The sequence below is a fragment of the Carcharhinus amblyrhynchos genome, chromosome 5, assembly GCF_965287045.1.
Source record: "Carcharhinus amblyrhynchos chromosome 5, sCarAmb.v2.hapA, whole genome shotgun sequence".
NCBI classification, from domain to species: Eukaryota; Metazoa; Chordata; class Chondrichthyes; order Carcharhiniformes; family Carcharhinidae; genus Carcharhinus; species Carcharhinus amblyrhynchos.
The window spans coordinates 34,793,598-34,817,651 of NC_137328.1; the positions used below are offsets into that span (position 1 = coordinate 34,793,598).

At 40.6% G+C, this 24,054-nt stretch overlaps 1 protein-coding gene across 6 annotated transcripts in view; it reads right to left on the minus strand.

The window, feature by feature from the left end:
* Positions 1 to 4,516: 4,516 nt before the first annotated feature.
* LOC145342958 (mitochondrial nicotinamide adenine dinucleotide transporter SLC25A51-like) overlaps positions 4,517 to 24,054 on the minus strand; it is a 39,290-nt gene continuing 19,752 nt past the window's right edge. For 3 of the 6 annotated variants that reach the window (XM_080188613.1, XM_080188611.1, XM_080188612.1), the window contains exons 2-3: positions 13,235 to 13,408; positions 4,517 to 7,153 (exon numbers count right to left, since the gene is read on the minus strand). In XM_080188613.1, the coding sequence (XP_080044739.1) occupies positions 6,201 to 7,094 (894 nt within the window). In that variant the 5' untranslated portion in view covers positions 7,095 to 7,153; positions 13,235 to 13,408 and the 3' untranslated portion in view covers positions 4,517 to 6,200. Of the gene's footprint in view, positions 7,154 to 12,364; positions 12,521 to 12,555; positions 12,600 to 13,234; positions 13,409 to 24,054 lie in introns of those variants that run through there. The other 3 variants (XM_080188614.1, XM_080188617.1, XM_080188615.1) reach the window with 3 other exon arrangements.

Below are 24,054 nucleotides of genomic sequence, written 5' to 3' on the forward strand. Positions count from 1 at the left end.
GTACATTCTGGCTGTGCCATTGGTGTTTCACCTCATTTACTCCCAACCAAGCTCCTCATAATTTTAAATACCTCTATGAAATATCCTAAAAATAAAATGGCTTACATTTATATACCAATTTGTGACCTCAGAACACTAAAATTCCAGTCTTTACCTCAGAAGACAACAGACTCAAAATGTTAAGTTTCTCTCTTCACTGATGCTGCCAGACCTGTTTTTCAGCATATCTGTTGTTAATATCCTAAAATGCAGTGCAGACAATATCGTGCTTTAGAATCGTAGGTACAATCCATCTAAAAAGCAGAACCTCTGACAGTGCAGCATTGAGACAGTACTGTACTAAAGCGTACATGTAGATTTTTGTCGAGTAGGAATTTGAACACACAATCTACTCACCCAGAGGCAAGACAGCTACCATTGTGCCACAACTGAACTTCATCGCTCTTCTTCAGGCAGCATAGTGGGACAGTGGTTAGCACTGCTGCCTCACAACTCCAGGGACCCAGGTTTGATTCTGGCCTCAGGCGAATGTGCAGCGTTCTCCACCCCACCCCCAACCCATCTGTGTGGGTTTCCTCTGGGTGATCTGGTTTCCTCCCACATCGAAAAATATGTAGGTTTGGTGGATTGGCCATATATAGATTAGAGGTATTAGTAGGTTAAGTATGTGGGGTTACAGTCAGTCAGTGCACACTCAATGGGCTAAACAGCCCCCTTCTGCATGTTCGTGATTCTATGATTAAAGAGAACAAGCCAATGAGTAAAATATGTTGCATACACTACCGTGCATTAACTTTTATAATTCATTCCTGCAGTAAGAGGCACAAATGCAGAATTTTGATCCATAAATCACCTAGCTGAGATAGAGAGATGAATGAATATTGAAATTAATTTTAAAAAGATATCCTAGTGACAGTAATGAGAGATCCACAGTGAATTTTGTGAAGATTGAAATTCTTGCCATCCGTTTACAGACCATTAGCCTCCAATCAGAAAATTTATGCACTAGTTTAACAGCATGACAACACCATCTGAAACAGCCTATAGTCGACACAAACTGAGCTTCTCTGTTAGAGATTAAATATTTTTCAAGAGTTGTAATTTCAAGCACTGGATACAGCAGCATCAATTGATAAATCATAGCATAACCCAAATTTTCCTCTTCCCCATATTCTCAACTCCAGCTGAATAAATGCTAATACTTGCTAACTTTGTTTAATCCACTTATGTACTTCATCACAACTCACTCTTCCAGGCTCTGAAGATAGATTCACTCTTCCAGCCTTCTTGCAAACTTGTCCCTTAGGTCTTCAAAACCTGCCAGCATGTACCACTGTTCACATCAGCCTGCCAACTTGAGAGCAACTTTCCTGAAATATCCTACCCTAATATAGCCTTTTTAAAGCATTCATTGCGATCTTCCTGATGAGTCAATTAACATAATTGGCCTTTCCAACCTAACTTGTGTTCTATCTGCTGTCTCATTTCCTCTGCCTTCTTTACAATGCGCATTCCAAGTTGCTTTTTCACTGCTCAAAGGGCCATGTTCTCTGTTACAGTGTGGAATGAAAGATCAGTTGGCTGAAATAAATAGTTCCAACTAACGCCAGCTTCACATTAGATGACTCCTTTCTCCTTAAACACAAATTTCATTTTAAAACCCATATCAAAAAGTGGAGTGGCATGGTAACACATTGGTTAGCATTGCTGCCTCACAGCACCAGGGACCCAGCTTCGATTTCTGGCTTGGGTCACTGTCCATGCGAAGTTTGTATATTCTCCCTGCATCTGTGTGGGTTTCCTCCCACAGTCCAAAAGATGTGCTGGTTAGGTGAATTGGCTATGCTAAATTCTCGCTCAGTGTATCCAAACAGGCACTGGAAGGTGGCGACTAGGGGATTTTCATTGCAGTGTGAATGTAAGCCTACCTGTGACTAATAAATAAGCTTTACTTCAGTAGTCATCTATAATTGTTTTGTCAAACAATCCTACCTCAATTCTCTTTTGCTATTGATTCTTACATTATTTTAGCATTAATAATAATTTGTTTGGTTCAATTTTGTCAGCTTTCTATGTTGGGAAACTTTAGTTGTAAATTTTGTTTCTGTTCCACTCACTACCTCATTGACAAAGCAAACTTTTCTTAAAAAAAACTTTCCTTCTGGTCTTAAGCTTCCAGTCATTTCCTCCAGGATTCTTTACTTCTAAATGTGTTTCCTGCAGTTATAGAAGCAGAGTACTTGAAGCCATGAGGAAATTCCTAATCACGATCCTTCTAACCTCAGTCCTCAATATATCCCTCCTATACCTTTCAATTTCCTCTTGCCCTATCTCTTCAGTCTTTTACTCCCAGTCCTCTTTTCTCCTCTCAACCAACACCTTTATCTGGTCATTATCACTGCTCTTTCTGTGCTCAAAATTGCTGCAATGTTTTCAGATATTACAACAGTGTTGACACCTCAAAAGTATTTCATTGGATGCAAAGATATTTGGGGTATATGGAGGTCATGAAGGGTGCAAAATAAATGCAGCTTCTTTTTTTTTCCTTTCAACTGACCATATAGAAGGCCATTCAAATTAACTTTCACCTTTAAAAAGCTATTTCCTAATTCTGGCTCACCCTGTATGATTTTTTTCAACTGTGTTCTGCTCTTGGAACAACCTGAGCATCAAAGCCTCCAACAGGACCTTGCACTTCCATAAGCTGTTGTAATGTCTCAAAATCACATTCACAGCCAGCCACCCCTTTCTCAAATCTGTTTCAATGCTGCAGATTACTCATTCTTTTGTCAATTGATGATTCATTCTCATGCACATTTTTACACGATCATTTAATTCCCTATTTTCATCCCATTCACTCATAAATGTGATCTCAAGGAAGTTAAATTATGAGCTCACGACCTCCTGTCTTTTTCCAGCACAATAGTTGAATCATGCTTTAACCCTTTCAGGCATCCTTCAGTGGAAGATGGAAAAGATGAAAATTTGATTTCTTTCAATTTTCCTAAGGCAATTTCTTCCCACAGGGTACAAGAAAGATAATTACCAACAAACAATCCCTCTGATTTTGTAATGCAACCCAGCCTCATCTGTTAACAGAACTGCTACTCCCTGACTGCTAAACTCAAAATTCAGTGATTTAATACATGTCCTCCTTGCATAATCTCCATAGTGTTGACATCAAGATTCATTGTTTATCTCGCACACAAACGCATTGATTCCCAAGTGCTTGAAACTTGGGCTTTGTGCCTAGAAGGGTTCAAAATTGATAGGAAGTGTTGAATATACTATTGGTAGTTAAAAGTTGACAAAACATTGGAAATGATGAGATGCATCCAAGAATATGGAAGGGAGTGAGAATAGAAATTGCAAGAGTGCTGATCATAATCTTCCAGTCTTCTGTAGACTCAGGGGAGGTACCGGATTGGAGAATTGCAAATGTTACACCTTGTTCAAAAGTGGTTTAAGGATAATCCCCAGCAGTTATAGACCAGTCAGTTTAACTTCAATGGTGGGCAAACCTATAGAAACAATCATTCGAGATAGATTTAGTAGTTGTACGGAAAAATGTGAGTTGATTAAAAAGAGCTAGCATGCATTTCTAAAGAGTGATTGTGGTCAACCATCTTGGAGTTTTTTGAGGAGGTACAAAGAGTTAACAAGGGTAATTCTGTTTGATGTGATGTACATGGATTTTCAAAATGCATTCAATATAATACCACACAACAGGCTTGTGAGAAGTTATAGTACATGGAATAAAAGGGACATTAGCATCATGGATACAAATTTGGTTTAATAATAAAGCAGACTAGTGGTTAATGGGTATCTTTTCGGCTGGAGAAAGGCTTGTAGTGGTGTTACCCATGGGCCAGTATTAGGAGCCCTTGTTTCTCCTGATATTTATTAATGATCTAGATCTTGGTGCGCAGGGAACAAAGATGAAGTTCAATGTGGAGAAGCATTTTGGAGGATGAACATGAAGAGGCAATACAAAATAAGGGATAACATTTTTAAAAGGGTGCAGGAACAGAGGGATCTGGGTATTTATATGCTTCTATCATTGAAAATGGTAGGACAGGTGGAGAGCACAGTTAATAAAAGTTCTCTAGGTTTAATTAGCCAGGCATACAGTACAAGAGAAAGGGGTAATGCTGAACTTATACAAGACACTAGTTAAACCTCATCTAGAATACTGTGTACAGTTCAGTGTGTCACATTATTAAAGATTAAAGTTCATTTATTAGTGTCACAAGTAGGCATACATTAAACTACAATTAAGTTACTGTGAAAATCCCTTAGTCACCTCTTCGTGTACAGTGAGGTTAGCATGGCCAATGCTCCTAACTAGCACGTCTTTCAGACTGTGGGAGTAAACCAGAACACCAATGCAGACATGGGGCGAATTTGCAGACTCCATACAGTGACCCAAATCTGGAATCTAACCCAGGTCCCCAGCAGTGCTAACCACTATGCCACCATACTGTCTCCTATAGGAAAGATGTGAATGCACAAGAGATTTACAAGAATGGTCCCAGGATGAGAAACTTCAATTAGGAGGATAGCTTGGAAAGGTTTGGAGAAAAGGGTAAGAGGAGATTTGGTAGAAATGTTCAAAATCATGAGGGGTCTGGTCAGGAGAAACTCTCTCCATTCATAAAAGGATCAAGAATGAGGGGAAATAAATTTAAAGCAATTTGCAAAAAAGAGAAACATGATCTGAGAAAAACATTCACACAGCAGGTGGTTTGGGTCTGGAATTCTCTGTCTGGAACTATGGTGGAGGCAGATTCAATCCAAGCATTCAAGAGGGCATTAGATGTGCAGGGTTATAGGGAAAATGCAATAAGTCATGATGCTTGTTTGGTAGCCAAATAGCCTCCTTCTGTATCATAACAATCCTGGGACTGTTTTACTTCTACAATGTTTAGATAGTTAAACCCAGGATTGCCATTATTGTACATTCATTATTTCACCAGCAAACCATGTTTTCCTTCTCATTCAATTTTTTGCAGTTGTTTAGGGCTGAAGAATGTAATTGTAATAAGGAAATTCCAATAATTTTGAAAATTGACAATTCTAGGCCCATCAGCTGTTTGTGAACTTTGTCACTGTGTTTCACCAAATGTTTAATATTTGTTTAAATTAACACCATTGAAGCAACAGAACAAACAAGTTAAAGATCTGACCACAGACCACCAGTACCCATATTCATTTTAATATAATTTTCAGCAAAAAGAGGTGCAAAGATTGATTATGTATTCAAGATAAAAATTAATATATGCACACACACGAAACAAGTTGTTCAACGAATGTAGGCTCAACTTCTGAAGCATTTTTACATTATGCTAGACTGCTTCAAAGAATTGAGTACTCACTGAACTTTGCATTGGAATTCATACTTTTGACACCTTTTGCAATATTTTTAATCTAACAAAAACTAGTAGTCAAAAATTAAAGGCCACTTGAAAAGAATTTCAACCAGGATACTGGACTGTGCGTTTCAGTGAAACTTATAAATTGAGGACAGCAGACAATCACTAAGCTACTAGCTGGAAATAGAGCCAACCCATATAGGACATGTTCCAAATTATCACATGGTGACCAAGGCATGATGTAAGGAATACTGCATTGCTGGCCAAACATTCAATGATGCACTGTATATAAAACACTTTAAAAGGCAAGTCAAAGCTGTAGAACGTGTAAGTTAAGACAACATAACAGCATAGAATAGACATCAACATACCATGAAAAAAAAATCCATTGCCATTAAAAATAACCCAGATTCTTTGAGGACCACACAAAAGTTTTAGATTGTAATGGAGGTTTCAAAATCCTGAAAATGGGCAGCAGGGAAAATAATAAGGGGAAAAAAATAAAATTTCCAGGGGCTAAGGTGGGATATGAACCATCCTCTTTGAGGTAGGTTTGTTGGAATCCCAGCTTGTGACTCTTATACTCCGGCCAATACAAAATGAAAGCCCAATATCTTGGGAATGAAACAAGCTTGATCCAAAGTACTTTGCCAATGGACAAAACAGACACCTGGTCTCTTTTTCCTCAGAGTTGGGCTCGCCTTCCCTTCTCAATCATAGAAGCAGTTTCAAAATACATTTGATTGATGGAGTTGGAGAAAAATCCCGCACAATAGCATAGAGCTGGAAGTATTGCTCTTTTTAAAGGTTGGATTTTATAAAGTTTTCTCAGAGCACCTTAAGCAAGATCTCGTAGGTTGCATTAATTATGCCCCATGATAAAATTGACCGGTGATAATTAAGGTGTACACCTCTCATGAGGTGAGATAGTTTGCCATCTCTTTCACTCCAGATTTGCATGAGGACTTTTGTAAAACTCTGAAATTCTCCTCCAACCTGTGACTGCATACGTGCTTTCACCACATTGATTGGATAAAACATTACTCCGAGCATTGACCCCAGAAATCCTCCACAGATGAAGTCATTGAGAACATTCACACTGTACGTAGTGGCTTCTGGCAGACACTGCTTGACAGGCCCTCGCAAACCAAAGAACAGTGCATTACTAGGTCCATTGCGGAGGAGTATTGGTACAAGGCCTCTGTAGTATTCTTTGATACCATAGGCTCTCAAAACCTTGAAGGCATGGAAGGTATTTTTGAATCGGTCATGATGCCTGCGATCCTGTAGCAAAGCCTGTACTCTCTCAAATGGTGTCAGCACTGCTTCCGCAGTCCCTGCCAATACTGCTGACACACTGCGGTTGAAAAGTTCCGGAGCATTTGTCGTTCTCTTCAAGAGACAAGAAAAGTCCTCATACAAACCAAACATCAATGCCACAGTTGTGGTCTTTTGCAGGAGTGGAGGTAGAAGCCCTCGGTAGAGATTGCGAAGCCCATCCTGCTTTAGCTGATGGATGGCATCCACTGTTGTTAACCCATACAGCTGCTGCCGAAACAGCACCTTCTGGATGGGGAAGGTGATGGCAATGTTATTGAAAGCTGCAAAATAGCCACAGACATAATATTTGGTAGGTCCCACGCAAGAAATCTGCTCTGTCAATTCATGTGTCGACCCAGTTAAGACAAGGTCCTTGGGTCCGTTTTGTGCTTCAGTATCCATGTGTCTCAAGTGTTTATCCTTCTGGGCCAATCAAACTGTTCTCAATTAGCTTCATGGTCCTGTGAATGGTAGTTGGAAAATTTAGAGCTTGCACATATAAAAATTACATTTATATTAAATGACAAATATAAAGGTTTTGTATGCATCAATGCATCTTTCAATTTCTCTCCAGCCTTTTAAATAGCAACCTTGAGCTACATAATGCCTTTTGCACCCTGATAACTTTCCTGAAGCATTTTTGCAACCAATTAATTATTTTTGAAATGTGATCACTTGTTTTGGATGGCAGAACACAAAATAATTCTAACAGCTTTGTCTCAGTAATGAGATTGAGAGTTTGAGACCCTGGCCAGGCTACATATCTAGGCTGACACTTTAAAGCAGAAAACTGAGGGAGCACTGAACTGTCAGCACTGCCATCCTTTGGATGAAACATTAAACCAAGACCATGGTCTGCCTCTCAGGAAAATGTAACGGATTCCATGGCACTATTTAAGGAATATGTAGTGAGCTCTTCTTTGTCCTGGCTAATGTTTATTCTTCAACCAATATCAGTTAATCAGATTATTTGGTCACAACTGCTGCATTTTCTACACAGTAAGAAGTCTCACAACACGAGGTTAAAGTCCAACCAATTTATTTGATAGTAAACTCACAAGCTTTCGGAGTTTGCCCCTTCGTCAGGTGAATAGAGTGTTCTGGCCTCAGACTGAGCATATAACAGCACACACAGTTTACAGACTGCTGATTAGAATGCGAGTCTTTATAACTAACCTGCTATTCAAGTCTTAAAGATGCAGACAATGTGAGTGGAAAGAGCATTAGGCATAGGTTAAAGAGATGTATATTGTCTCCAGACAATACAGTAAGTGAGGTTTTGCAAACCCAGGCAAGTCATGGGGGTTACAGATAGTGCGACATGAACCCAAGAGCCCGGTTAAGACTGTCCTTGTGTGTGTGGAACTTGGCCAACTGAAACCTCACTTACTGTACTGTCTGGAGACAATATACAACTCTTTAACCTATGCCTAATGCTCTTTCCACTTACATTGTCTGCATCTTTAAGACTTAAATAGCAGGTTAGTTGTAAAGACTCGCATTCTAATCAGCAATCTGTAAACTGTGTGTGCTGTTATATGCTCTGTCTGAGGCCAGAACTCTCCATTCACCTGATGAAAGGGGAAAACCCCGAAAGCTTGTGAGTTTACTATCAAATAAACTGGTTGGACTTTAACCTGGTGTTGAGAGACTTCTTACTGTGTTTACCCCAGTCCAATGCTGGCATCTCCACATCATGACTACTATCAGCATTTCCTACACACAACAGGGACTATACTGCAGAAGTATCTTGTAAACTGCAAAATGCTGCGAGACATCGAGGATGTAAAAAACTCTATAAATGAGAATTTGTTCTTTTCTCTGTCTGCCACTCTATCTTGCACGATCTATAATGTGCCCCATCCAGTTCTTTCAATGAATGCCAGGCTTACATTGTGCTCCACTGTTACTTTCCATGAGAATTTCTAATCCTCTTCTTGCAGTTTCAACTGAAAGATGCTGAGCTTCAGCTTCATGTTAGAATTGTCACTATTACATGCGAACACTTCAACACTTGCACGCACATTACATAAAAGCCATAGCTCTGAAGTCTGTTAATCCCTGTAGCCTGGTTATTCACAAAGGCATAAAGCAAATTGAAGACACCAGCAAAGTCTAATGGTTAACTCTTTATCAGGCCAAGGAGCGTGGGAGCAGCAAAGAACAGGATGTGCAGCTATAGAACAAGTACAGGAAATGATTGGACAGTAGCTGTTGCTTTACTTTGAACAGATAGTGATTGAACACAGTCCATGGTTAGAAACTCAGATCAGTGATAAAACAGATGACATGTTTGGAAAAAGCGAACTAATAGCCTGGACAAGAGTTTGAATTGTGAGTACACATTTAAAGCACCAGTCCAATTTGAGGAGAGTTAGAAGTTGAGGCGATAATGGAAACTTGAGTTGCTGTCTGTGTGTTGCAGTGTCTGTGACTTTACTTACGTTGTTTTAAAGTTACTTATTCAATGTATGTATTCTACTTTGAATTAGATTAAGTGAGGAGGATAAGTTGTGATAAAATGGAGGTGTTGTTAAAGCAATTACTTTGTTCTGGCAAGAGAATGGTAAATGCTGGGGCAATAAAATAGGATGCTTTACATTTTGGTTTAACTTAAAAAACTACCTGTGGCTGTAGAACATTATTAAACTTGCATTTTATATATGTTTTCATATAATTTACCATTCCCCTTGAGTTTTAATTATAGTTTTGAAGAAAGAACAATGGAGACTACATTAACCTATTTCCTGTGTTTGTTGAATTAAGAAAGTTTAAATGTGGCAGAGGGTGTGCGTTGGGAAGCTTCCATGAGTGAATGCAAGAATATGTGGATTTTCTTTGTTGTGTTGCTAGCTTTAATGTTTTATGTTGTTTCCCCTAAATTGTTATTTTGTAGTTGTAGTTTCGATACTGGGTTTAAAATCAAATGGGAGCTGCAAACTGAGTTAAAAGTGTAATTTGGAACCAGGGAAACGTTTGAATCCCTAATCTCGGGTATGACTGCTGGCTACAATCATTGCTCAAGAGAGATACAGAAGTTGCTTTGAACACAATTCTCAAAGTAAATGCAACATTTAAACATCAAGTATATAAATTGAAATTTGAAAATAACCAGTTTGAGCTAAGAGTAATCCTCGGTACTCTTGGTTCAAATTGTGGAAAAAAGATCTAAAAGCTTCACGGGAGACCATGTGCTTCCTTCTTTGTTATTAGTTTCAGAGGCAATGGCGATATCATTACATTTGAAAACTTCTGTTTTTCCCAACTAGCAGAGATTTTACCATTTCCTGTTTAATTCATCACACATCTAATTTGCTGACTGAGAAACTGACAAATCTATCTGGATCAAATTACCTCATTTGGTTGCAAGCTAAATGTGCCTTGTGTGTTTTATATTTTAAAAATAGGTTGATCATGAATTACTGACAATAAACAAGCCCAGCAGCTTCAAGACTTCGAAACTGTATTACAACACAATGATAATTGGGACTTAATGGCTTTGCCTTTTATAGGCAAGTTTAACTCAAACTTATCTGTTACCCTTTTGAATTCTTTAGTTACACTTAATTTCATATCAATTGTAGGCACCACTTCATCTGATATTTAATTGATTGAATAAATTGAGTGCATAGATTAGCAACTCAAATACGGAAGTTACCTGAAGTTTGAAGAGATAAATGAATCTTATTTTTTGACAAATAAAGGTAATGGAAATATAGTCTGTCTGGGCTGAGTTTCTAAAGATGTTTCTTGACTGTTTAAAGTAAATATATTCTCAACTTGAGGTCAATTTGGGATAATTTTTATGAAAGCAATATTTGTTTTGTGCATGTTATCCAAACTGAGTAACTTTTAACTCAGGTAATGCATGCGAACATGTAAAATCTGTTGTTTTAATTCTAGTACTTAAATGCCAATAAATTAGGAATAAATGATTCTGTAAAAGGTTAAGGGCTGTTATATCATGAGTGAGCTGACTTGTAGGTGGGGAGATAGTGTTAGATTTGGAAAATGTCAATTTGTTAAGCAAATATAAAAAAACATTGGAGCTCTTATTTGCCTACATGGGCTAACTGAGCCTTAAAGGAATATAGCATGCATATGCTAAAAGGAGTCAAAAAATTTGAGTTGCGGCTATTAGAAATTTAGATTTACAATGAGGGCTGTGATAAAGGGATTCAATGAACAAACAAAACATTTTAAAGATTTGGGTCATATGGAATGATTGATTTCTGAAAGAAAAGGAATAAATATTGTAAAAGCAAAATACTGCGAATGCTGGAAAATCTCAGCAGGTCTGACAGCATCTGTGGAGAGAGAATAAAGCCAACGTTGAGTCTAGATGACCCTTCATCAGAGCTGAGAGCAAAGAGAATCAGTGGAGTTTCTATAAGGGTGCGGGGGGTGGGGGAGGGGGCAGTGAAATGGGATAAAGGGAATGTAAATGAGGATACATAAGACTGAGAAGGTGCTAAAAGTGTCCATTAAGTGATCAGAATGGGCAGCACGGTAGCACAGCGATTAGCACTGCTGCTTCACAGTTCCAAGAACCTGGGTTGAAGTCCGGCTCGGGTCGCTGTCTGTGCGGAGTTTGCATATTCTCCTTGTGTCTGTGTGGGTTTCCTCCGAGTGCTCATGTTTCCTCCCGCAGTCCAAAGATGTGCGAGCTAGGTTGATTGGCCATTTTAAATTGCCCCTTAGAGTCCCGGGATGCATAGGTTAGAGGGATTAGTGGATAAATATGTAGGGATTTAGGGATAGGGCCTGGGTGGGATTGTGGTTGGTGCAGACTCGATGGGCAGAATGGCCTCTTTCTGCACTGAAGGATTCTCTATGATTCTATGAATGGCAGACCAGAGGTGCAGATTGTTAAAGGATTGCCTGAGGAATGTGGCAGTTTTTTTCCAGAGATGTCAGAAAAGAATTGGGATGAGCTAGTGCAATGCAGATATCTTGTCCTCTTTCATGAATTTTTTCAGCAAAGCAAATATTGTAGGAAGAGAAGGTGGTCAGCGCCTGTCCACTGCAACTTTTGGTTATATGCAAAATAAATTCTTTACCCAAGCTGTTAGAAGGCATCTACATAAAAGTGAATAGGGCAGCAATTCTGTTAGAAGTTAAATGACCCTTTGTCGGAGAGGCAAGTCAAACAAAGAATCAAAATCGGGGTCAAAAAGAACATTCAATGGATACCCCTGGAATCACGTTCTTAGTCCTACAGTATTAAAAGCTCAGAAAAACAGGAATATAGAACAGAACCAGGAGACTTGGTGACTCCTCCCCACCCCCAACATTTACCCATCAATCCCTCTGGAAACTCCAATATAACTGGATCAAGGAACTGCCAAGGATGGTACACTTGCATTTATAAGTTGCCTAAGGTGTGCTCTGAAACACTAATTATAAAATTGTTAGTCCTTGTGTAATAATGCTGCATATCTTTTTCTCCATTACAAATTAGTAAACATTAGGCTGTAGTAGTTTAGTGTTTATGTCACTGGACTACTGTTCCAGGGATTTGGATGAATCATCCAGGGAACGTGAGATCAAGTCCCACCAGCGCAGCTTATTAATTCGAATTCAGTTTAAAATAAAATCTGAGAATTGCAAGACTTGTAAAAACTCAACTAATTAAATACAGTTCTTTAGGGAAGAAAACCTGCCATCCTTACCTAGTCAGCCCTATATGCAACCCCAAATCCACACCTCGAATTATAGCAAGTCATCCTGTATGATTCAGAACAACTAGGAGTGGACAAAAATACATTGTGCCAATAATGTGCGTGACTAGCTGTCAGTTAACATTACTCGACACACTGAATACACCGTCAGTTGGTACATGCAAAAAGGGATTGTTACTCACATTGCCAACTGGTACCAGTCGAAGGAAACCCAGTAAGAATTGGTCTATAGGTGAAATTCATAAACTGCGTCAATAACAGTCAAGTGAATCCCAACACACCCTCAAAGACTCCTTCTGGATAAGCATGTATATGTGTACTGCAGTGGGTGGAGGGATGGGGCGGCACGTGTGGCATTGGGCACAGATGACAGGAGGCCTGAGAGAAAAGAGTTCTAGCAACAATTTTCCATGCGCTTTGTGTCCTTCAGCTGGTAACATTTTACAAAGGGTAAGTGTTTAGTAATCTTGGAAAAAAGATACAAATGAGTTACATATTATTTGATAGGAATTAATAGACGCAGATTATCTAAAAGGCAGTAGAGGTCAAAGCTCATCACATTTTTGAATTTAATGTTATAAACAGCACGCTTTCTAGATGCCAACAGAACCTCCAGATATCAGAACTGAAGACATTATCAGCAATTTTATGTTTTGATTATTTATTTCTTCCCATTGGTACCACAATTGTCAACTTTGTTTAAAAAAAGCAACTTCAATTCAAAGGAAAAAAGATCATGAGACTTTGGAACGTGGGAAGGAATTACTGTGCTTTTGCAGTAAGAGCAGCACAACTTGTTCCCATACCTATGGAACACTGCAGAGACAAAAAACATCAGTCAGGATTCCCAACAGCATTTACCTGCTGGAAAGTGCATAGATAGAGGTTTAAATCAGTCAAAGAAAGTCAGACGAAGTCAGGGGCTGGATTTGACTTTGCCGTTTTCAACTTGATTAGCTTGCTAATCAAGCTGTCTGGGATCCAATTTGAAGGCCACTCATTTATATGCAGCATTAGAGGATTATGTAGACCAACCTTCAAGAGAAAGAGTACAAAAAGAGACAACAGCATTAAGGATAGTACTTTCCAACCCACAAAATTCAAACATTCTCTGCCGAAAAGAAAAATAAACAAGTTGCCTGAAATTCAAGGTACAGATTGGCCACACTTTTATGCTATAACTTGGATACCTTCCTGTACTAGAGAAATTAAGAACATTAACAGATGTTATAACTTTGACCAAACCAGGACTTCATTTAAAAAGCAAACATTTCCGGGTTAATGTCATTTTAAATTGTTTCTTCTCTTACCATCCAGTTTATTCTATTGTTTCATATTAGGGAGGAGAAAGGTTACATCGCTACTCCAGGATTACTCAACTATAAGAAATGCTTTGCTGAATGCTGCATAGATGAGGACACACTTGGCTTTGGCTACAATGCCCTGTGCAGTTACACAAATTCTAAGCTTACATTTGAAATGAATCCCTACACTGCAGAAAAAAGCCATTCAGCCATGAGTTTGTACTCTTTTAAAGAATAACCTGGTCTATCCCCCTGCCCTAAAACTGGATTTCTGTCCAAAGAACTGCCATTGGCCATAATACTATGCCTGAGCTCAGAATATTATAATAAGGCCCACTGTATTTTACCTTTTTGAAACACGAACCAGACACTGTTCATTGAAACAAATCACACTTGTGACCAGTGAATGGCCAGTTTGTAAGGTCAAAGTAATGAAGTTAAAAGTGACTGCCCAAACCAGGCATTTTTAATCATGAGCTACTGTTCTCATCTTCCCAAGGAACAGCTTGACCCACATGTATACTGCCTTACATTTACTGTACTGAAAAAAGCCTACACCCTACGTTCCCAATTACGTCAGTGAAATCTATCCAAGAAAAAGGTACAGTTTGCTAAAATGTGAAAGCAGTCTCATTTATACAAGGTATTTTCTGCTAATCAGCAATTCATTCAGTCATCCAAATGGGGCCCGGCTCTCTGCGATTAGATTAACGTAAAGTTGGTAACATTATTTATCACTACCATCTTAGTGAATGCCACCCAATTATAGCCTCTCTATATTTTGAGAAATGACGAGTATCATTTATAAAACAATCTCTTTAGTAGGCAGGAAGTTATGTAATAGAATGGGGAGATATACCATCCCAAAACTAGGGGCTGCAAATAAGATAGTCAATAATAAATCCAATGTAGAATGCAGGCGAACCTTCATTACTGACAGGGGGTTGGAATGTGAAACTCTGGAGTGATTGAGAAGAACGGCACAGATACATTGAAAGAGAAATTAAATATACAAATGAGAAAGAAAGGAATAGGATAATGCTATGAAATAGGGTTGGGAGAAGGCTCATGTGCGGCAGAAATGCCATACCCCAAACCTGTTAGGTGAAATGGTCTGTTTCAGTGCTGTAAGTGCTTTGTCATTTGGTTGTTTCCTCTGGTGGCTATGAACAAATTTGTGAAGGGTGTTTGAGGAGGCCGTATGCCAATGCATGACAAAGCAGCATGGGTTACCATTATAACCTCAGTAATGGTCACTTCAATTCAAACAGTAAGGTATAAAATTAAAACCAAACAAATTTCCATGTCCAGGCAGCTTCTACCAAGGGTATTTGAATAAACAGGTGAAAAATTTGAGGATGGATCCCCTCCATGACTTATGCTCTATTAATGCAGTAAGAATTCTTTACAGCAACCATCTTTACAGCTCAGTTAGACTGATTCAATGAGGAACATAACCATGCCAAAAAAGGCCTTCATAACCATATGGATACATAATTCTAGCTTTAAGGAAAAGTCATTTGGAACTAGAACATGAACAGGGTTGAAAATCTCTCCACACTCTCACACATTAGCAGGCAGTCATATGGATAAAAAGGTCCAGAAAATGAAATTTTACTTTAGTTTCCCAAGCTGAATATTTAAAAACTTAGATTCATAGATTTCTGTTGTGCAACTGTATCGGGGATATTGAATATATGCAGGTAAAGAGAATGGAGGTACAAATCAGTGATAATCTAAAAGAATTGACAACTGAATGGTCTAGCCTTATTTCATGACTTTTAGGATAGGATTCTTTGGTCACCTAAGCAGTGGGACATGTTGCGAGCAAGAACGGAAAATTTGACATTCCAACCAAAATTCCATTCAATTTCAGCAGCATCCAAAAATCACAGCCGTAAATGAGGACAAAGAATTTTTGTCTTAACTTTCTTTTGTACATTATTGTCACAGGAGACTATGCTAACCATTTTCCTCCATAAATAGGTACCAAAAACGCATGTACGTTTTCTATTTTTGGCTTGAAAATCAAACATTTTATAACCCCAACATGCAAGTGCTTTCATATAGCATGCAATTGGAAGCAGGTTTTAAACAATAGCTGAAGCAGCATAGGTATGAAAGCCTGGTTTGAATGTCAGAAAATAAGTAATCAGTCTAATCAGCATTCAGAAAATTAATTATATGATCGCTTGGATAGAAAGGACCAATTTACACTTATTTAAGCCTTTAAATGGAAAGAAGTATCCCGAATTGCTTTGTGGAGCCACGTTCAAGGGAGAGTTGGTCAAAAACTTGCTCAAGAATGTGAGCTTTAAAGCAGGGTCTCAAAAAGGGGAGAGGATGTGGAAGCACTTAGGAGTTTAGGAAGGGAATTCAAGACCCTTGGGATCAAGGTAATTGAAGGTATGTCAATGATTGAGAGATAGATGGGCTTGCAGAAGAGGCAAGGATTAAAGGGTCAGAAAGTTAATATATCTACAGGAAACCTGGACTTTAAAATTAATGTGGTCACCTACTTCGATAGCCATGAGTGGTCAATCTGTTCCATCTGAATTACTAATCTCTGGCTTTATGTTACAAACGCAAATTTCATAGTTAGCCAAGTCAGCTTTTTCTTGATCAATACACTCACATGCTACATTAATATAGACACCGCTGCACCAGGGAATTACAACATTTCAGTAAAATGCTTTGATGAATTTTTTTTAAAAAGCCACTTGCAGGGAACACAGTACCAGAACCATCTTAATGTGGGAATTTTCTAGATTCAAACCCTGCCATTTATATTTGAACAGAACTGTTTCCAGTATCTCTTTGAGCCATTCAGATCAGCAGGCAAATGGTACAAAGTGAAGGAAACAAAAACAATAAGATAGATCACAAAATTACAGTAGTCACACAAAACATTGGCCAAAATTAAACTTTTAGATTCCTGCATTGATCATTTGCAAAGGTGAAGTCTGTTATCATGCAAGCAGTCTAACAATTGCCAGAATTATTAAAAAGCATTACAAAATGATAATAGAGGCCGTGGACTGGAGAACAGCTTATGTTAATATTTCTATTAAAAAAAGGGAGGTCAACAAATCTGGGGGATATTAGACCACTTAATGTCAGTGGTAGGAAAGATAATAGACTACTTACTCAAAGATATAATACAGAAATATTCAGAAACTGAAAAATGTAATAAAGAATAGCTAACAAAGACTGTAGATAAGGATAATACATGCAGTAGAATGTTCATAGTGTACATATGACTAAAGTCAGAATTGGCAGAGTCAGGGACAAGTAGAATACAGTTGGGGAAATTGAAGTGTGGTGCTGCATTAGGATTGGTGCTGGGACCTTGGCTTTTTGCCATTTACCTGAACAATTTGAACTCAGGAATGTGAAGCAAAATATTAAAATATGGAAGACACCAGATTGCAGGGAGATAATAACAGAAGAAACTATAACTTATAAAAGGACATTCAAATGGCAAACAAATTTCATTAAAGCAAAATGTTAGACGGTACATTTTAAGAGGGGGAATGAAGAGATCCATACTCATTGGAAAATTGAGAATCTGCATGAGATAGAAGGTCAAATGAATCTTGAGTACAAATTCATAAATCATTAAAAGTAGTGCTTAAATGCAAACACCACACTGGGGCGCATTCAGAAAAATACAAATTGAAATGCAGGAAAGTTGTATTAAACTTGCATTAAAACTATAGAATCTTGATTAGGCTATGCGCTATTTTTATTGGTTTGACGTCGATATTACCAACAGATAGAGATACCAAAGAAAGTGCTTTTTTAAACTAGAACATTACCACAACTGAGAGCTAATACTCACCAGGAAAGATTAAACAAGTTATTTTTACTATAAAAGGAAAGATTGGGAGATGACCTAAAAGAAGTATTTTTAGTTATAGAGGATTGATAGGGTAGACATAGAACAGATGTTGCGACTTTTTGCACAATTCAAACTAAAGGCACAAGTCACGAGTAAAAAGAAATTCAGAAGTAGTTGGAATGTGGAACTCACTACCACAGAGATTGGCAGATATGAATAGCAAAGATACATTTAAGGGGAATCTAGATCAGTACAAGAGGGAGAAAGGAATAAAAGGATATGCAGTAGATGGAAGTAGGGTAGGAGAAGACTAGTATAGCTCATTAACAAGTGTATACCAGTTGGGCTGAACAACCAACTTCCATGTTGTGAATTCTATGTAAAGAAATGCTTATGCCGCCATAAGAACATAAGAAATAGGAGCAGGAGTAGGCCATCTGGCCCTTCGAGCCTGCCCCGCCATTCAATAAGATCATGGCTGATCTGTCGTGGCTCAGTTCCACTTTCCCGCCCTCTCCCCATAACCCTTAATCCCCTCTCTTATCAAAAACCCATCAACCCGCTTCTTGAAAATATTTAGTGAGGCAGCCTCCACCACTTCAACGGGTAGAGAATTCCAGAGATTCACCACCCTTTGAGTGAAGAAGTTCCTCCTCAACTCCGTTCTAAAACGCCCCCCCTTTATCTTGAGGCTGTGCCCCCTAGTCCTAGTGTCTTTTTTGAGCGGGAAAAGTCTCTCCACCTCTATCCTATCCATCCCATTCATCATCTTATACGTCTCAATGAGATCTCCCCTCATTCTTCTAAACTCTAACGAGTACAAGCCTAGTTTATTCAGCCTCTCCTCATAGCTCAACCCCCTCAACTCCGGTATCAGCCTAGTAAACCTCCTCTGCCCTCCCTCCAAGGCCAAAATATCTTTGCGCAGGTGCGGCACCCAAAACTGCACACAGTACTCCAGCTGCGGCCTCACCAATGCCCTATACAGCTGCAGCAAGACCTCCCTACTTTTATATTCAATCCCCTTCGCTATGAAGGCCAGCATCCCATTCGCCTTCCTGACCACCTGCTGCACCTGCAAGCTGGGTTTTTGCGACTCATGCACAAGGACCCCGAGGTCCCTCTGCACCGTCACCTGCTGCAGTTTTTCTCCACGTAAGTAATAGTCCTTCCTACCATTCTTCCTACCAAAGTGGACCACCTCACACTTGCCAACATTAAATTCCATTTGCCATTTCCTGGCCCATTCGCCCAGCCTATCTAGATCCTTCTGCAGACTCTCCACACCCTCCGCACAATTTGCCGTTCCCCCAATCTTGGTGTCATCCGCAAATTTCGACACCCTACACTCGGTTCCCTCCTCCAGATCATCTATATAAATGGTAAAAAGCTGAGGCCCCAGCACCGACCCCTGGGGCACTCCACTAGTCACCATCCACCAATCCGAATAGCACCCGTTGACCCCCACTCTCTGCCTATTTGACAACCAATCCTCTATCCACGCTAACACCCTACCCCCAACTCCAAGTCCCCTGACCTTCTGCAATAACCTCTTATGAGGTACTTTGTCAAACGCCTTCTGAAAATCCAGAAAGACCACATCCACCGGCTCTCCTCTATCCACCGCCCTAGACACATCCTCATAGAACTCCAGTAAATTTGTCAGACACGACTTCCCTTTAATGAAACCGTGCTGCGTCTGCTCTATCAAGCAATTCCCTTCAAGATGCCTTGCAATTTCCTCCTTAATGACGGATTCTAACATTTTACCTACCACAGACGTTAAACTAACCGGCCTATAATTCCCTGCCTTTTGCCTGGCACCCTTCTTAAACAACGGCGTAACATTAGCCGTTTTCCAATCCTCCGGCATTTCCCCGGAATCCAGCGACGTCTGGAAAATAACCACCAATGCATCCACTATAACCTCTGCCATTTCTTTCAGAACCCTCGGATGCATTCCATCCGGTCCTGGGGACTTGTCCACAATCAGCCCCTCCAGTCTGTCAAGCACCGCCTCTCTAGTAACAGTAATGTCATTAAGACCCTCCAGTCCTACCACCTTTCCATCGCTAACACCCGGCAAATTATTCACGTCCTCCTCCGTGAAGACAGAAACAAAAAAGTTATTCAAGACCTTAGCCATATCCCCATCCCCTACCACTAGGTCCCCTTTCTCATCCTCTAAAGGACCAACGTTCACCCTAGCCAGCCTCTTCCTTTTTATATATTTATAAAAACTCTTGCTATCCTTTTTTATATTAAGCGCTAGCCCAGCTTCATAGTTTCTCCTACCCTCCTTTATCAGCTTCTTTGTCAATCTTTGTTGACATTTAAACCTCTCCCAATCCTCTTCTCGCCCACTACTCTTAGCTACTCTAAATTCCTCCGCTTTTAATTTAACACTTTCCTTCACCTCCTTCGTTATCCACGGCTTATTACCTCTCCTCCTACAGTCCTTTTTGACCATCGGAATAAATTTCTGCTGAGCACCAAGAAAGATCTCCTTAAAGATCCTCCACTGCTCCTCAGCAGACCCTCCCTCCAATGCACTCCCCCAGTCCACATTCGCCAATTCTTCTCTCATCCTACCGTACTCCCCTCTATTCAAACAAAGGACGCGTGTCCGGGAACCCACTTTCTCCTCCTCCATCTGCAACAGAAACTCCACCATACAATGATCACTCTCTCCAAGAGGATCCTTCACCGCAAGGTCCCTAATTCTACCTGCCTCATTACATAGCACCAGATCCAAGATAGCTCGCTCCCTCGTCGGCTCCAACACACACTGTTCAAGGAAATTATCCCAGCAGCATTCCAAGAACTCCTCCTCGAGCCCACCGTGTCCAACATGGGTCGACCAATCAATATGCAGATTGAAATCCCCCATAACTACGGCCGTCCCATTCCTGCACGCCGCACTTATTTGCGCGTTAACAGCCCGCCCCACCTCCAGATCATTATTCGGGGGCCTATAGACGACACCCACCAGCGTCTTCCTCCCTTTGCTGTTCCTAATCTCCACCCACAACGATTCCACGTTCTGCACCTTGGCTCCAATATCATCCCTTGCTACCACCTTGATGCTATCCTTAATCAGCAGAGCTACGCCCCCCCCCTTTCCTCCTGCCTATCCTTCCATCTAGAGACAAGCTGCTGGATACTGCTATTCACTACATGGAACAATGTTACTAATCTCCTGGCCCATTGTTTCAAATCTTGTAAAATATTTATACATGCAAGGGTTTTTTTTAAATCCATTACTTTTTTAAAAACTCGTCAAACTTTATGTGGCTTCCAAAGGTTAGTTTGACCTTGTAGATTAGCACCATCGTTGTCAGGGACTGGCTTGTAACTAATGATCAGACTTCATTATCAGCAAAGTAGTAAATGCTACAAGCCTATTAGGGCTTAATTTAACAAACAGGAATACCTGCACTGTAAGCATCTTGTCACTGTTTCATGAAGTGATGCGTTGCATATTTGAAACCCTAGTATTTGATTATACCTTAGCAATCTTTAAATCTTGAATAGAACAGCAAATCTGTAAAATTTGCTGAGCAAAAACCTGGTCCACATTTCTTATAAATGTATTGACTCATGCTGCACATGTCCCATGTTGTGGGAGAAAGGATGTCAGTGAAACCTATTAGGAAGAGCTTCTTAGAGCTGCTTGTTACATTTTGTAGTTTATTGCTGTTCATCTGACAGGGAAGCTTTGAGAACAGCAGATAGCATATCTAATGAATGCTCACAGCCAGCCAGAATAACCATTCTTCACAACTGCTGACAGGCTATTCAAAAGTCATGATGTGGAGATGCCAGCATTGGACTGGCGTAAGCACAGTAAGTCTCACAACACCAGATTAAAGTTCAACAGGTTTATTTGGTAGCACAAGCCACAAGCTTTCAGGGTGCTGCTCCTTCATCAGGTGAGCGAGAGTTCTGTTCACAAACAGGGCATATAAAGACAAACCCAATTTACAAAATAATGTTTGGAATGCAAGTCTTTACAGGTAATCAAGCCTTAAAGGTTCAGACAATGTGAGCAAAGGGAGGGTTAAGCACAGGTTAAAGAGATGTGTATTGTCTTCAGTCAGGACAGTTAGTGAGATTTTGCAAGCCCAGGCAAGTTGTAGGGGTTACAGATAGTGTGACATGAACCCAAGATCCCGGTTGAAGCTGTCCTCATGTATGTGGAACTTGGCTATCTGAGTCTGCTCAGCGATTCTGCGTTGTCATGTGTCATGAAAGCCACCTTGGAGAACGCTTACCTGAAGATCAGAACCTGAATGTCTACGACTGCTGAAGTGTTCCCCAACAGGAATAGAACGTCTTGCTTGGTGATTGTTGAGCGGTGTTCATTAATCCGTTGTCATAGCATCTGCATGGTCTCCACAATGTACTATGCCTCGGGACATCCTTTCCTGCAGCGTATCAGGTGGACAACGTAGGCCAGGTTGTAAAAATATGTACCGTGTACCTAGTGCATGGTGTTCTCACGTGAAATGATGGTATCTGTGTTGATGATCCGGCACATCTTGCAAAGATTGCTGTGGCAGGGTTGTGTGGTATCACGGTCACTGTTCTCCTGAAGGCTGGGTAGCTGTTTGAGGTTGTGTGGTTATTTGAAGGCAACAAGTGGGGGTCTGGGGATGGTCTTGGCAAGATGTTTGTCTTCATCGATGACATGTTGAAGGCTCTGGAGAAGATGTCAAAGCTTCTCCGCTCTGAGGATGTATTGGACGATGAAGGTTACTTAGTCTGCCATGTCCTGCGTTTGTCTTCTGAAGAGGTTGGTGTGGTTTTTTGCTGTGGCACATCGGAACTATCCATCAACGAGTAGAGTGCCATATCCTATTCTCATGAGGGCATCTTTCAGCATCTGGAGGCATCTGTTGCGATCCTCCTCATCTGAGCAGATCCTGTGTATACGGAGGGCTTCTCCGTAGGGGATGGCTTCTTTAACGGGTTTAGGGTGGAAGCTGGAGAAGTGGAACACTGTAAGGTTATTCCAGTGAAGTATTGAGATGACCATCCTTGATGGTCATGCACGTGTCCAAGAATGCAACCGACTCCAGAGAGTAGTCCATGGTGAGTCTGATGGTGGGATGGAACTCGTTGATGTCATCATATAGCTATTTCAATGATTGTTCACCATGAGTCCAAAAGGAAGAAAATGTCATCCATGTGCCTGGTATATACCATAGCTGTTCCGTGTGTCTGGATGAAGAACTAGTTGTTGAAGGTGAAGACATTGTGGTCCAGGATGAAGTGGATGAGTTGTAAAATTGCATGTGGAGACTGGCAGTTGTCAGTGTTGAGTACTGAGGCAGTTGCAGCAATGCCATCACCGTGGGGGATGCTGCTGCAGAGTGCTGAGACATCCATTGTGACAAGGAGTGCTCCTTGTTCAGTAGTGTCGCGACAAAAGCCGAGGGTTCTTTGTATGATGGATTTCAGGATGCCCTCGATATAGCCAGAGAGGTTCTCGCACAGAGTCTCATTGCCCGTTACAATGGGATAGCCAGATGTGTTGGCCTTGTGCGCCTTTGGGAAACAGTAGAGATCTCCAACGTGGGGAGTACTTGGGATGAGAGCACAGGCGGTGATCTGAAGGTCCGGATCAAAGGTCTTGATCAGTCTGTTGAGTTGACGGGTGTGTTCTTTGGGTCGGATCTGTGGGTAACTGTCTGTAGTGTTCCTCGTTGTTCAGCTGTCGGTACACTTCTTTGCAATAATCCGTTCTGTTCAGTATGACAGTGGCCCCTCCTTCGTCTGCTGGTTTGATGACAATGTTGTGTTTTGTCTTGAGTGCGGATGGTGTTTGGGGCCATCTTGAGTGCGGCTGATGAATTTGCCATTAACGCACCTCCTCATGGCTTGGGCATACTTCATGTCACAGGCAGCAGCCTTCCAGAGGAGTCCAATTTGACTATTTCCTCTTTGGTTGCTGCACTGCGGATCTTTACCGGCTGTTCCAGTTCACTGGCTGTCTCACTGTTCGCTGTTGGCCTCTTGGGGTTTGTGGAAGAACTCCTGCAGCCTCATTTGCCTGATGAATTTCTCTGTTTCCACTGGAGACTGATGGGGTCTATTGTGATGGGGCAGAAATTGAGCCCTCGGCTGAGAACTTCAATTTTATCTGGTTGAAGTGTGTAGTCTGACAAGTTGACAATGGACTTCCAAGCAGCAGTACAGTTTTCTACTGTGGTACCGGGGGAGGCTTGGTGGCTGCTGGTGGTGATGCCGAGTTTCTCAAGTTGCCTGTTCTTGGTGTGCATGTAAATGGCGCAGTTCCTTTGTCTTGTCTGCTTGGCAGAGTTTCGCAGCTGGTCTGCATCTTGAGCGCAAGCCAAAAATATGGACTCTATCTTAAGATTCCGGAATGAGGCATTTGCTGCAGAACTGGTATATGAGGTGGTTGAGAAGTCTAAGAGGTGCGACAGCAAAATCTCTCAGCGTAGTCTGTGTTGTAGGTTGACCTGACCGTTAAGACTTGCATTCCAACCATTATTTTGTAAATTGAGTTTGTG